The 14525-nt window shown below is 41.4% G+C and overlaps 1 protein-coding gene across 5 annotated transcripts in view; it reads left to right on the top strand.

Annotated features, from left to right (window-relative positions):
• The window catches only part of LOC129624675 (ATP-binding cassette sub-family C member 4-like), a 222340-nt gene that overhangs the window by 121047 nt on the left and 86768 nt on the right, over positions 1-14525 (top strand). For all 5 annotated transcript variants that reach the window (XR_008701095.1, XM_055542839.1, XM_055542837.1 and 2 more), the window contains exon 20: positions 10070-10149. Coding sequence is in view for 4 of the 5 variants with exons in the window: in XM_055542839.1 (XP_055398814.1) it covers positions 10070-10149 (80 nt within the window). In the remaining variant the exon portion in view is untranslated. The remainder of the gene's footprint in view (positions 1-10069; positions 10150-14525) is intronic.

The raw sequence follows: 14525 nt of genomic DNA, 5'->3' as shown, positions 1-14525 counted from the left end.
GGGACTCTCAAGAGTCTTCTCCAACACCACAGTTCAAAAGCATCAATTCTTCGGCGCTCAGCCTTCTCCACAGTCCATTTCTCACATCCATACATACCCACAGGAAAAACCATAGCCTTGACTAGAGGACCTTTGTTGGCAAAGTAATGTCTCTACTTTTGAATATGCTATCTAGGTTGGTCATAACTTTCCTTCCAAGGAGTAAGCGTCTTTTAATGTCATAGCTGCAGTCACCATCTGTAGTGATTTTGGATCCCAGAAAAATAAAGTCTGACACTGTTTCCACTGTTTCCCCATCTATTTCCCATGAAGTGGTGGGACCGGATGCCATGTTCTTATAAACTCTCAATTATATTTTAAAGCTGTTAAAGGCATAATGTACACAACAGAACAAATACAGCTCTCCTATAAATACTGCCCATTAGCATTAATAAATGAATCATTTAAATGCAGTAAATTGCTGGCTGGGTTATATAGCGGTATTGAGGGAGATGAAGAAATATATAGTTCTTGGTTAAGAGTTCTGAGTGAAGATAGAGAGCACTTACTTCATTAACACCTGGCTGCTAGTAGTTGTTAGGCAGGCAGGAAGTGAGTCTTGACCTCAGTCATATCTAAGAGGCCTGAAGCTCTGAAATCCAATGATTCTATCATCCTGCAGAACTTACTTGGAAATAATTATGTGAAAAAGAAAGCCAAAATAGGTTGTAAGGACTTCAGAGGATTTTTGTGATAGTAGTTTCTGTACACTGTCTAATGTTTCAGAGATCTGCTGCAGGACAGAGGTTTCATCTGTTGGCAGTTAAAATTCTCCCAGAGATATGAGATGGAGACTGTGAATTTTGCCTTGAAAGATAGTTGAGGTGCACTGTGCCAGCAAAAATACCCTTCTTGGAGATAGTTGTGCATTTTTGTAGCAGGAGGAGCCTGTGATAGGTGGTGTCCTGTTCCCTCAGAATCAGCAATTCTTACCTGCCCCACATCTCTCTGTGGCCACCCCACTTCCTGTGGTTCATGGTTTAGGAATCCTCAGAAATCATGAAGCTGAGTCCATGAGCATTTTCTAGCAGACATGCTCCATAGCTTTCATCAGATGTGCAGTGTTTTAGAGTCACTGTCCTAGAGACTTTTCTGCCTGTTAATTTCTCCACTGTCCATTCCTGACAGTGAGTGAGCTGTTAGCCAAACTCCTATATGATAGTGTGTGTTACATATGGATGGGATCCACAGGTAAAGGAACTAATCTGGTCTAGTTTCCCAGTACCCTACCCCTGCCTCTGATACTTAGGAAAAGTAAAGTGTCAATTACACCCTGTTACAAAGCATTTATGGTGGCTGTAGCAGAGGTGTTCCCTGGGGCCATGTGTGAGGTGTGTCTACTCCTTCAAGGTCAGTCTCCTACCATATTTAGCAACAGGCAATGTGACTTGCCCCAAGTTACAGGACATAACAAGACCTGGGATGAGGGGGTCTCAATTCCTGGACTTTCCTAATCGATTATGCTTTTTTTAGACCATCTGTCCCAATTCATTCTTTCAGTCATTTGTTCATTTGTTAATAAAATAATTCAACCATAAGTAATTTACGTAATATAATTTTGAGGTGGAGTTATTTTAAATGTTTTACTTTAATTATGGTTTGGTAAGAGAGAATTCCTGTAGCTTTTAAAACTCTTTTAATATTTAAGGTATTCAGCATCCAGTGGAGCAGGCGGTAGGTACCCAATCAGAAGGGCCCAGGCTGTCAAAGGCTGGTTGGCCATCACTGTTCATATCAACTTAACACCAGCCCTGCCTATGGTGTTACTGGCTTATCTTTAGTAGTAGATATTTAATAGAGGTTTCCAGTGTGTCCAGTAAAATGGCTGTGTATCATAGATGTGTTGATATGAATTTTCTGAGTCTCTATAACCTGGGTGAATCAGTCCCCAACATGTGTCTTTCTACCTGGTGTTGCTTGTGCCAACAGAATGAGGCTGAGTTCAGTTCAGAAGTAAAGGAAATCTTTATTCCTTGATCAGAGAATGGAGAGGTACGAGCTTGCACTCTAAAGTTCTTGTTCTCTCCCCTAAAGGTGGCCCTAAACAAGGGTGCTTTGCAGGTTTCTTGTCATTGCACCTGCCCTCCACCACCATCTTAAAGCCATTTCCCACTAGGGACTCTGATCTGAAGAGTTAGGTGCAAAGCTTCTGCACGTAGTACTCTATGAGCACATGAAATTTGACTAAACTGAAAGGGAAAAAGGAGTTAGACTTTATCTTATTTCCCAGATTCTACCTTTATTTCATGAGAATCATTAATGAGTTTTGTTGGTGACAATATGATGGACCAGATACTTTACTTTGAAATGAATTTCCCCAGGTTAGAAAACAACAGCTTAAAGAGAGAGAGAGAGATTGTTTAAAATATCAATAGAGACTAGAATTTGAGGACAAACCGCTTATTTAGAGCAGAAGAGCTTGTTTTATTGATTCACTCAGAATATTCAAGTGCCTTCTATTTGAGGTGTTCCCGTGAGGCATTGGTCCAGGCACTGGGGTAACAGCAGTGAATAAAGTAAACAAAATCTCTGTCCTAGCAATGTCTGTTATTATTGTTAGTTGCTAATTCATGTCTGACTCTTTGCAACCCCATAACTGCAGGACACCAGGGTTCCCTGTCCTTCACCATCTCCCCAAATTTGCTCAAACTCATGTCCATTGATTTGGTGATGCCATCCAATCATTTCATCATCTGTCATCCCCTTCTCCATATTCTAATTTAATTTGTGTGAATAAAAAGAAGACAAGGGGTTGTTAGCCCCTGAAAGTAAAGAATGGAATTTAAAAGGGCTATAGTTATACATGTAGATAAGACAAGATCAATTTAAATATTCTTGAGACAGAAGGTATAGCTAATTCCCATTGGGTCAGTGACTCCTGAATGGGTTCTTTGCCTGGAATCACAAATGCTACTTTTTAAGCCCGGTTGTGTATAGTAGAGCAGAAACTTTATTCATTGATTAAGGAATAAAGGGAGAGCTCATGCTCTAAACACACCTTCTTCCCAAGGGGAGAGGGGAGTAGAGGAACTTTAAGGGATAGGAGGCAGGCATGTCACTGGGGCTCTAGCAAAGGGGCAGAGGTTTCTGGGAACAGCCAGGTTAGCTGGAACATGTGCAGTCTTCCACACTCCTTTGCACATGGCGGGAATTGTGCCTAGTCCAGTACAAATTCCCACCTTGGGTAGAAATCTTAACATGGTAATGAAGCAAAAATAACTTTCAGACAGTTCCAGTCTCATCTGTGCACGGCCATTCCTGTAGTTAAGTCAGAGGTGGTTCAGGGCAGTTGGCCACAGCATATCTCTCAAAACACAGCTGCAAAACATCTCTGTCAAATACTAGATGCTTTAAAAACAAACACAGAGGTAAATTAAGACAAAGATCCTTTAGCTGCCAGGGGTAGGTATGAGTGACAAAGGAACATTATCAGAAATGTTCAGTTTCTTCCTTGCTACTCAAAGTGTGGTCCCTGGACCCAGCAACATCAGCATCACCCTAGAGTTGTTAGCAATCCAGAATCTCAGACCTCACACATGCTCTTGAGAATTAATATTTTAAGCAGATCCCTGGGAGATCTAAGGAAGACACAAGCATTGGTAGACTCCATAGTGATCAGAATTAATCTTTCCAACTTTTCCACATATTGACACGTACCAAGATGGTCACTGAGTGGGTTTCATGTCTTACAATCTCACTTCAGTAAGTGAGATTTAAAATACTCATTTTACTAATATGTTTTCTATTTTTGTGTAAGAGTCCAGAAGCACAGAAGTCTTCCCATCTTAAACCAAAAGCGGTTGGAAAGCCACTGGGTTTATGGTGTATTATTAGTAAATGCCAGTTGACCACTAACACCTGGCAGTTTCCTTTTTGTTACAGATTGTGTGTGAACTGTGGTCCATGTTTACAAAAGGTGTATAATCTAGATGTGAGTTCAAGGCTAGTAGACATAGACAGTAGTTAAACCACTAAATAGATTATACCATAATATGTCCTAAGGATAGACCCAGGTCTCTGGTGGAATCTGAAAGGACACTGAAACAGTTTCTCATCAAATGAAGTGTCAGAAAAACTATGTCTTTAAATATGAGAGTTGCTTATGGCTTTTCTAAAAGCCTGTGAAGTCGTCTTCTGGGCCCCACTTGGTTTCAGGATCTCCTTGATTCTCAGCTACAAACATAAAGATTGAGGGTGGAGTCAGATGCTGGCAACAGCAAAATGTATCAGCTGAAAGCACAGTGTTATAAATTTTTTAAAGAAAATAGTGGATAGGTGGGGGTTGGGGTGCATTTTAGGCAACCAATATTAACCCCAAAGGACATTGCAATATTTAAAAACAATTAAATCAGACCAAAAGGGGGAAAAAGAAGAGAAAAACCCAATGAGACCATTGATGCTCAAAATTTTAGATCTGAGTTTCAAGAAAAGATGTATTTTTGTTAGCTTTTAAGATGACAAAACTATGCAGTCCTCATCAAGAAAGGTTCTCACTAATAGTTTCTTCCTAAGTAGTAATTTGAAAATTTAACTTTACAAAAACATCTCATTTTCCCAACTAATTTTAGTATGCAGTCTTTTGTTGTACCTGTGGTAACTGTTTTAGTCAAGGCTTTTGGGTTGCTAGTGGCAGAATCTACCTAGGTTAGTTCAAAGGAAGAGGGCTTGATGGAAAGGAAATGGGCATCTTGCACAGCTGGAGCAATGCTGACTTTCCTGGAGCTAGGAACTGGGGTCCTCATGGGTAATGGAGCTACTGCCACAGGATGCGTGCATGTGCCCAAGCTTCCTGGTCTCTCACGTTTGCTAGGTGCGGTGACTCTGCTCTATTTTCCTGCTTTTTCCTGGCCTTATAATTCTCAGGAGGGGAAATCAGAATGACTTGGTGGCTAGTCATGGGTTAGGATCCCCTGGTACTTTGGTCCATTAGCTGTGGTCAAGGCTCTAGCGGTTTCCTGGGAGAGGAGCAGTTATTCCAAGCCCGTCTGATAAAGTTAAAGGAGTTTAAGTGAGTGGCAGATTCCTGGGAGCTATATTTGTCATCAAGAGTCTCAGGAAAAGAAAGGGCTAAGGTTGAGATCTGGACAGAGTGGGTGGGGACTTAAGGACCTTCTTAGTGGGTGAACAGAGGAGAGAAAAGAGTATTTTATCAGAATAAGGGTACACAATCAAGAGTGATGGGAGGTGAGATGGGCACTATCCCTAGTGAAAATAAGAGGCAGTGAATGATATTGGAGGAAATTGCCCTGAAAAATGATGTTCCTTGTCTCCTCTCTCTGCTGGATGGAAATCTCAGGATGGCTTGGCAGTAGCACCCACCCCATGATGAAATATGGTATGCTTAATACTATTGCATCATCCTGAGCAAGGTGGGACCTTGTCTCCTCCATCATCAGAAGCTTGGTCTACAAAGGGATTTGAATATTTCTGTTTGCTTTAGAACCCCCTTCTTGAAATACCATCTCTAAGGTGAACATCCAGATGAATGAAAAGGGCTCTGTTTGCAATGGATGGGCAGTAAGGGAGACAGATGGGGTGTCTTTTTCTCTACTTCTTCTCCTTCATTTTTCAAGGCACCTCTGTTAAATCTCAGATGCTTCCCAGGATAAACTTTGGGAAGACTAGGCATGGTTATCTTTTATGTCCCCTCAAAGCTCTAAAATCCCAAAAGGATAATAAGAATAACACCTTTCACATGAGAGGTGGCAAGAAAACACAGAAAAACTATACAAAAAAGATCTTCATGACCCAGATAACCATGATGGTGTGATCACTCATAGACATCCTGGAATGTGAAGTCAAGTGGGCCTTAGGAAGCATCACTACGAACAAAGCTAGTGGAGGTGATGGCATTCTAGTTGAGCTATTTCAAATTCTAAAAGATGATGTATGGCAAAACCAATACAATATTGTAAAGTAATTAGCCTCCAATTAAAATAAATAAATTTATATATATAAAAATAATAAAAATACAAAAAATAAAATATACCTCAATAAAAATATACCTTGATATTTTATGATACATAAATATTTAATTTTTGTTGCTTAACAAAGATAGATCAAAGACCAGATGTAGGAACTTGAAAGTTTTAAGTTACAGTTTGGTTATAACTAAGCTGAGGCATTCTAGTTGTGGGTCAGGTGTCAGAATTCTAAAGGTGACTGAATCCAGCTTAGAGTATAGACTTGATTCTTAAAATACAATCATTATGAATTTGTATTTTGACAAGTTCAATGGCATCTTTTGTGATATTCTGTCTTATGGACAAGACAGAAAACTGTGAACCAGAGCAGTTAGGAAGACCCTGATTGGTTCTTGGATGTCATGGTCTTCAAGGGGGGTTATCTCTCTACCCCCGTTTCTCTCTGCCTTTCTCTCTTCCCTTCCCCTGATCCTCCATATCACCCCTTTCTTTTTCCTCCTTCTTGTCCCCCCTCTACTTTACATTTTTACACAAGTAATACACAGTGTAGAGAAATAAGAATGGACAGAAAAAAAAATTAAAATTGTGCGTAATACATTACAGACTTGTTTCAGACTTGTTCAGGTTGTTTTCTACTAGTGACTTTATAAATATGCCACATTCAACAGATTGAGGTACTTACTGACTCCTGGGGATGTAATCCCAGACATGAATTTTCTGGGTCAGAAGGGATGCACTCTTAGAATGGTTTACACATATTGTTCAGTTGTTCCCAAAAATCGACCTGTGCTTACAGATGGAAGTGATCTGGCCTGTAGAATTTACCGTGGTTGTAGCTTTGTGAATGGCTATGTAGGATGAGGGGAGGTGGTGATACTACTTTACCCTAAAGTACTCAAGACTTGGGCACAAGGCATTAACTGAGACTGGCTCTCTGAGTCTGGTCAAGATACTGCAGACAATATAGACATAAGGCCATGCCTTATGAGGGATCATTGAGGCACCAAGGAATAGTTGCTAGAAAGGATATGATTCATTTCATGCAAGTATTTGAAAGGCTGTCATATCAAGAGAAATTAGATTCACCTTGTGCAGCTATAAGGGCAGAATAAGTAGGGATGTTCCAGGAAGACAAGATTCAGTTTAATGTGAGAAATCCTCGAACACAGAACAGTCTGAAAATGGATTGGGTTCCCCCCATTCATCTGAATCCCTCTTCCCTCTACATCCCTGGAGATCTTCTATCAGGGGCCTCATGTTATTTGGATGAAGAGTTATGGCATGTATGTGAAAGGAATTCATGATAAGGATTTAATATTTCATTTGGAGACTTCTGAGAAAACTTTATTACTACAAGGCTGTGGGCTTGAAATCACAGCTGTAGTTAAAATGTGCTCAGTCGCTCAGTTGTGTCCTCCTTTTTGCGACCCCATGAACTGTAGCTCACCAAGTTCCTCTGTCCATGGGATTTTTCAGGCAAGAATACTGGAGTAGGTTGCTATTTACTCCTCCAGGGGATCTTCCCAAACCAGGGATTGAACCCATCTCCTGCTTCTCCCTGCATTGGCAGGCAGATTCTTTACTACTGAGCCACTTAGGAAGCCCAGTCTATCCCAAAGCCAGAGGAAATATTCTGCAAACACCATGTGTTCTCTTAATGTTTCTTAGAGCAAGGGAGAAACTGTTGAACTTTCTGATCTCACATTACTTTACACTCAGCTCACTGGTGAATAAGTGTTTAGTTTTTTGATGAGCTTTGATATTAGGTTCAGTTTGTGTAGTCACCGTGTGGGGAGATGTTTTTTCTCATTGTTTCTGTTCTTGTATTTTGCACTCTTTGCCAACCCTTGGTCTCTCAGACCTTAAGGTTCACATATCCGGAGAAAGATAAAGTGGTGTGTGTGTGCGTGTGTGTGTGTGTGTGTGAAGTCGCTCAGTCGTGTCCGACTCTTTGCGACCCCATGGACTGTAGCCCACCAGGCTCCTCCACCCATGGGATTCTCTAGGCAAGAATACTGGAGTGGGTTGCCATTTCCTTCTCCAGGGGATCTTCCCAACTCAGGGATCGAACCCGGGTCTCGTGCATTGCAGGCAAAGGCTTTATCCTCTGAGCCATGCAAAGCAGCCAATTACATCATTCTCTGCAAACTTGTCTCCGTAGTTTTCAAAGCGGCTATTGGTGGACTTCTTCCCAGTGCCTCCGTAGCCATAGGAGAAAGGCTCTTCACCTAGCTGAGTGCTGCAAGAGTCTTACATACTGTTCATTTAATCTTAAAAAATTTTCAATACTTCCTTCAACACTTTCTAAGCCAAATCATACTTGTAGTGTTTCTGAATCTTGCCAGTGTTAAAAAGTTGCATTTTTCAAAGAATTACAAGCACTTAAACTACATTTTAAATATTTTTGACATATATTTTCTTTATTTAAAAATTGCTAATTTGAGAAGTATAAAAATGACCAGAGAGGTCACAACTTTTGTAAGAGTATCTGCAAAACTGCCCATCCGATTTTAATGTTCCTGAAGCACAACTGATTAAATAATAACCCAGTTTCTGGCCCCTCAAAACCGCCTGGGCAATAGCAGAAAGGGCGTCACCTGCCAGCTTGGGGGGAATGCAGACTCTCTGGCTCCCCCAGCACTCCTGAGTCAGAATCTGCATTTTACCAGGTTGACCCTCCTGCAGCTCCTGGTGGACTTTCCCAGGGGACGTGATGCTGCAGAACCTGGGGCTCAGAGTCATCATCTCACGTTGGTGGTTGAGCACTTGGTAATTTATGTGGCATCGTGACTGGGTTTTTTCACCTGCATGAGCCTGTTAAATCCTGAGATTTGCCCTCTAAAGCAGGCATTCCTAGAGGCTCAGAAAAGTTGTCACTGGGCCTGCAAAAGTGTCACTGAGAGACAGTTTCTGGAGTCTGTATTTCCTAAACCTGAGAAAGGAAAATTGAGACACAGGCTGTGATGGCCTGGCCAAGGGTGAAATATTCCAGCAGCTCCAGCTCCTGGCGTGGGCGCACCCTGTGCTTCTGCCAGCTAGATGCCCTGTGGAGGACAGCAGAGCCACATTCAGGCCACAGAAACTCAGCCCTCAGCTGCTGCTCATTCATGGTCCAGCTGTGGCTTGCTGTGCAGGTCTCGGGAGGAAGTCACCTCTGACAGAGGTCAGGAAGAGCGGGTCAGGTTCCCATGTCTCACCTGCAGGCTGGCTTCCTGGAGTCTCAGTTATAAAAGAAATTCAGAGGTCTAGGTAACAGGAGTTGCTATACCAAAGTCGTGTGTGTCTGCACGCATGTGTGTAGCTTCAATTTCTTTAAATTTGATCATGAAAGGACTAGATATTCATTAGAAATCAATTCTAATCTTCCAGTCTTGCAGCCTTTAGGATATACTGTTTTAGTGGATTTTGAGAAGGGAAATAAAATCAATAATGATAAGTGATCTTTAGTCATTACATAATATTGCTATTTTCCTGCCTACGTCCCTCTAGTCTTCTTGGTTGCTTAAGCATGAGTCTATGTTTGTCACATAGGGTACACCTGTGAAAATAATGACATTACCATGATAGTAAACTCACAACATGAAGATGACAGGAATCTACAATTTCCTGAAATGTGAGTTGTTGTGAACCATTTTGTGGGGAAAAAAATTACAGAGAGATTATAATAATGTTTATTTTAAAAGTATCACATCAAAATTAATTTTGATAACTAAAGCAAAATTAGTATAATGATTGGGATTAATTGAAGTATTTTGCAAGTGTTTATTCACTGACTTAGCACTTGGAATGAGTCTTAGATAGGCTGGATCTAAAAGGAGAGAAGATTCTCAAATCCACCAACTCTTCTTGATGCTGCCACAAGATTCCCCCCATTCTTTTAAAAACCAGGGCTCAATTTCAACATCCCACCCACTGCTATTTGGTAGAATTTTATCTCTATTTAGATATCATCCTATTTTCTCTTTCTTTACCAGTGACATCAGCTTATTTCATATGATGCTATAATAAATGCATATAGTTTAAAAATATTGTTTTTGTTTGTTCATGAATTATTTCTCTTAAAGGGCTTATCTGGGGAAGTAATTTCTTGTGTCCTATTCTTGCAGGAAGAATTTTGAATCGTTTCTCTAAAGACATTGGCCATATGGATGACTTGCTGCCCCTGACATTTCTTGATTTCATCCAGGTAATGTAACAGTCCTGTCAGAGTTCTCACAGGAGGAGCACAGAGTCTGTTTCTCAAGGTCTTTTCACAGGGGCTGAGGGTGATCCTTTCAGCCTGGCAATGTGTCCTGTTATCTTAAGTGAAAGGTCATGTTTGTAAGAGAAAGGTGCAGTTGTGATTGGGAGGCTGAGTTAACATGAGGAACACCTGGGGCAGGAGTGTCTACACAGTCACGTCAAGGTTGGTCTGAAGCAGCGACATGCTGTGTAAGTGGTTCTCCCTCTGTCTTCCAGGTGTGTGGCATGGATTCCCTTTACTGCGAGGGCATTTAATAACAGAATCACCTCTCATGGAAAGATAGCCTAGATGAACTAAATTATGTGTCTTATGACCACAGAAAAGAGAAAGTGTTAGTTGCTCTGCCATTTCTGATTCTTTGTGACCCCATGAACTGGAGCCACTAGTCTCTTCTGTCCATGGAATTCTTTAGGCAAGAATACTAGAGTGGGTTCAGTTCAGTTCAGTTCGGTCACTCAGTCATGTCTGACTCTTTGCAACCCCATGGACTGCAGCAAGGCAGGCCTCCCTGTCCATCACCAACTCCCAGAGCTTGCTCAAGCTCATGTCTATAGAGTCACTGATGCCATCCAACCATCTCATCTGCTGTCATTCCCTTTTCCGCCTGTCTTCAATCTTTCCCAGCATCAGGGTTTTTTCCAATGAGTTGGTTTTTTGCATCAGTTAGCCAAAGTATTGGAGCTTCAGCTTCAGCATCAGTCCTTCCAATGTATATTTAAGACTCTTTTCCTTCAGGATTGACTGGTTTGATCTCCTTGCAGTCCAAGGGACTCTCAAGAGTCTTCTCCAACACCACAGTTCAAAAGCATCAGTTCTTCAGTGCTCAGCTTTCTTTTAGCCATGCCCTTCTCCAGGGGTTCTTCTTGTGAGCCCCCAGGGAAACCCATTACCACAGAAGACAAGTATTTATTGCACCATTTTTTTTTTTGATAAGGCCAGGTGTGGTTACTCACAAAGAAAAGGTTAATAAATGATAAGTTGAAAAGTAATAGCTGAACAAGGACAATAAAGAGAAGTTATTGAGGATACAAAGTCTTTAAGCCAATAATTTGAGTAAGGGATCAAAGTCATCTCAGAAAATGTCTTTTTTGTTTGTGTAAGCATTTCTTTTCAAGTGGAAATTGCTCTGTTGTAAGGTGTCTTTAAAACAAAAAGTTAGAAATACCACAGACATATCTTCTATCCAGCCTTTGTTTTGTCTGTGAACTTGAGATTCTAAAGAATGGTGTTGGATCCTCTCAGCTCTCATCTCCTCATTTAGAATGCTTATTTGGAATGATTTTTTGTTGTGGTTTAGTTCTGTCTGCTTTTTAGTGATTCAAGCTGTGGCAACTTTCCACGTGTTCATTTTGGAAGTGAAATGCATTTATCAAAAGCTACACACAGAAATGCAGCAATGAATTTCTGTGCAGTGCAATCTACGGGCAAAGGCTTCCATTGTTACCAGTGAGAAGTAAGCTGAGTCTCAGAGGCAGAGTACTTTTACTGCAAAGATATATCTTTTTATTTGTTCTTTGCTGCAAACTTATTTTATAAAGGTGTCCTGTTGGGTTCAGCTGTGTTACTCATCCCCAGAAGCAGTCTTTCAGTAAAGCAGTGTCACATCTTGACAGTGATTGCTAATTTGAAAAGATTTTGTGAAAGTTCTGTTCCTTAGCTACAACAAGCTAGGCCAAGGTTGGTTTTCCAAAGCTGGCTGGCCTGCTGTGTGCTTAGCACATGGTTCATTAGCCCTTATAATCAGAATCGACTGCATGTTTTTGTATGATGTATAGAAGGACAGGGATAGATACTGCCTGATTTCAGGATAAAACATTCTCAGTAATGAGGAGAGAAAACTTCAGTTTCATTGATTTCGAATCCCAGCTCCTTTGTATTTCCATTGATATCAATATACCAGTTCATGGTGCATGAAATAGAAAAGGTCAAATTGATCTTATCTTTGAAATATATTATTGAATAATCTTGTTTGGTTTAGTTAATTCAAAGGTCCACCACTTTTTCCGTTAGTCTCCCATAAATGCTCAAGAGTGTCATAACAGTAAGTCTTTACCAAGAAGAAGCAGAGCTTGAAACAGAGAATATGGAATAAGAAAATAAACATCTCAAAAAATGTTGACTTGCTGTCATATTCCTAAGGTGATCAATCTTTGGAAGGCCTAAAGCTGAGAAGAAAATACAGAGAGGACAAAAACTGTAGTAGGCATGAGGTTTATGGGTCATAGTATTTTTGAAAGTACATCTTCAAACAAAATAGACCTCAGATTCAATTCTCTTTGTGGCCAGAGAAAAGCAACAGTCACTTTAGTACATGTGACATCATCACCACATCTAGAAAAAAATAACACCACTCTGATACATCCTTGGATATACTAGGCTGTTCCAGTGGTGAGCATTAATGGCCTCTAAGGGTCCAAATTCATGGGATTCTTAAGCCTTTGGGGCCTTAAATCTATTAATACACCGTTCCTGGCTTTCTCCATGACCTATAATACCTTGGGAAAACTTAGGACACCACTTGCCCTTCCTTCCAACTTCAAGTCCTATCTGTAAATAGAAATGATAGTACTTACTTTGCTCATTCACAAGGTAGTTGTGAGGATCCTCTGAGAAAGCTGATCAGGAAGAGCTGGTTTGCATGGGAAACTAATAAAGTTTGTGACACCGAATTTGCTCTGACTATGGAGGCCGCAGGCGCTCTCTCGAATTGCGGAAGGTGCTCCACCTTAGGCACCTTCTCGAGTGGGTCTTAGAAGCCCAGGCAAATAAGTAGTCCAGAGAGTTCCCACGCTCCAGTCATTCAACCTGAAGGAAGAACAGAGAAGAAAAGGAAAGAAAAGGAAGCAAGAACGATACAGTGAGACCAAGCCTGATGAGCAAGGCCCACACTTTATTTTCCAAAGTAATTTTTATACCTTATGTTGTGCATAGAGGATAATGGGGGGGGGGGTAGAGTCATGCAAGGTCAGCAGTCCTTGATCCTTATCGAAGCCAGGCTTTCTTTCTGCAAACTTATCATATGCAAAAGCTTTAGGTGATTTACATCATCTTCTGGCCAGGAGGCCTGTTAACATTTTATGACCCTGTCTTCAGAAAACTTATTTTTCTCTAAAGGTGATTATTCTAAAGTCAGGCGCCACCCTCTGAAAGCATTAGATAAAGTTGCATTCCTATAGGGCAAAAGTGTGGTGGGCTATAACAAGAAAAGAATTAACTCAAGGGTCCAAGGTTATAAACATTAAAGCTATTACTTACATTTCTATATACCAACTATATTAATCAATACACTCCCAGGGACATAGTAGGTAAGGGATATGGAAACTTGGCAGCAAGCATTAGCTCAACAAAGAAATCCTCTACTAATTCTATTCTAACAATTTTAACTCTCCGAGAAGCTCTGCATTGTTAGAATATCTTAAGCTTCCTGTACCTCTCATGGTTGGGAGGCTGTGAACAATCACATGCATAGCTGCAGGAATCTGAACAAATCTGTCAGGCAAGCTAGAAAGTCATCAGAGGGGTTTGAATTGAAACACTCCTATTATGCCCAGGAGACTTATTAACTAGAGCTCTAAGTTAATTTTCTTCAGAGAAAGGTGGTCGGGGATAGCCCCCCATTAATGTCAGAGGAGTTGGTAAAAGTCATGAAATAGTAAAACAGACAGATTCTGATTTTGGAGTAGACGCTCAGGCAGATCCAGGGGGGGGGCCCTCGAGCCCTGACTTGCCTTGCCTGTCAGGGCTCTCCTGCATGACTTTGTCATGGGTGGGAACTCCCGTGCTGGCTCCCGGCAAGCTGTGAAATGATAAAACACAAATCTCTGTGATACAGGCATTACCTAGCAACCCATCCCTTAGAGATGTATCAGGGCCAGGGACCCTGGGTGGCAAGTTGGCGAGGCCCTGGGCTGGTGAGCACAGGATTCAGGTGCTGGTGCTGAGAGGACTCAGAACAACCAGTGCCAGGGTCCAGCCCCAGCTGATCCAGGGTATTAGAAGGAGAGACGGCGTAGGCGAGGGTCAGGCAACAACTGCTTAATTAAACGTTAATTAAGGATATAAAGAGTAATAGAATAAGGATAGCTCAGTAGGAAAATTCAGTGGAGAAAAGAGGCTGAGTAGCTTGGTTTACGCGGGAGACCAATAGAACTTCAGGACAAGAAGTTTGCACCACTTACGTAGGCCACAGGCGTCCTTCCGTTCTCCAGAAGGAGAGGAGACACTGAGGCCTCCCCGGTCGGATCTTAGAAGCCCCAGGCATAATTAATAAGCATGGTGGGTTCCGTGCTCCAGATGGAAACTCAGCCAGAGTGAAAGAG

The sequence above is a fragment of the Bubalus kerabau genome, chromosome 12, assembly GCF_029407905.1.
Source record: "Bubalus kerabau isolate K-KA32 ecotype Philippines breed swamp buffalo chromosome 12, PCC_UOA_SB_1v2, whole genome shotgun sequence".
NCBI lineage: Eukaryota > Metazoa > Chordata > Mammalia > Artiodactyla > Bovidae > Bubalus > Bubalus kerabau.
This window is presented reverse-complemented; position numbering and strand designations above follow the sequence as displayed.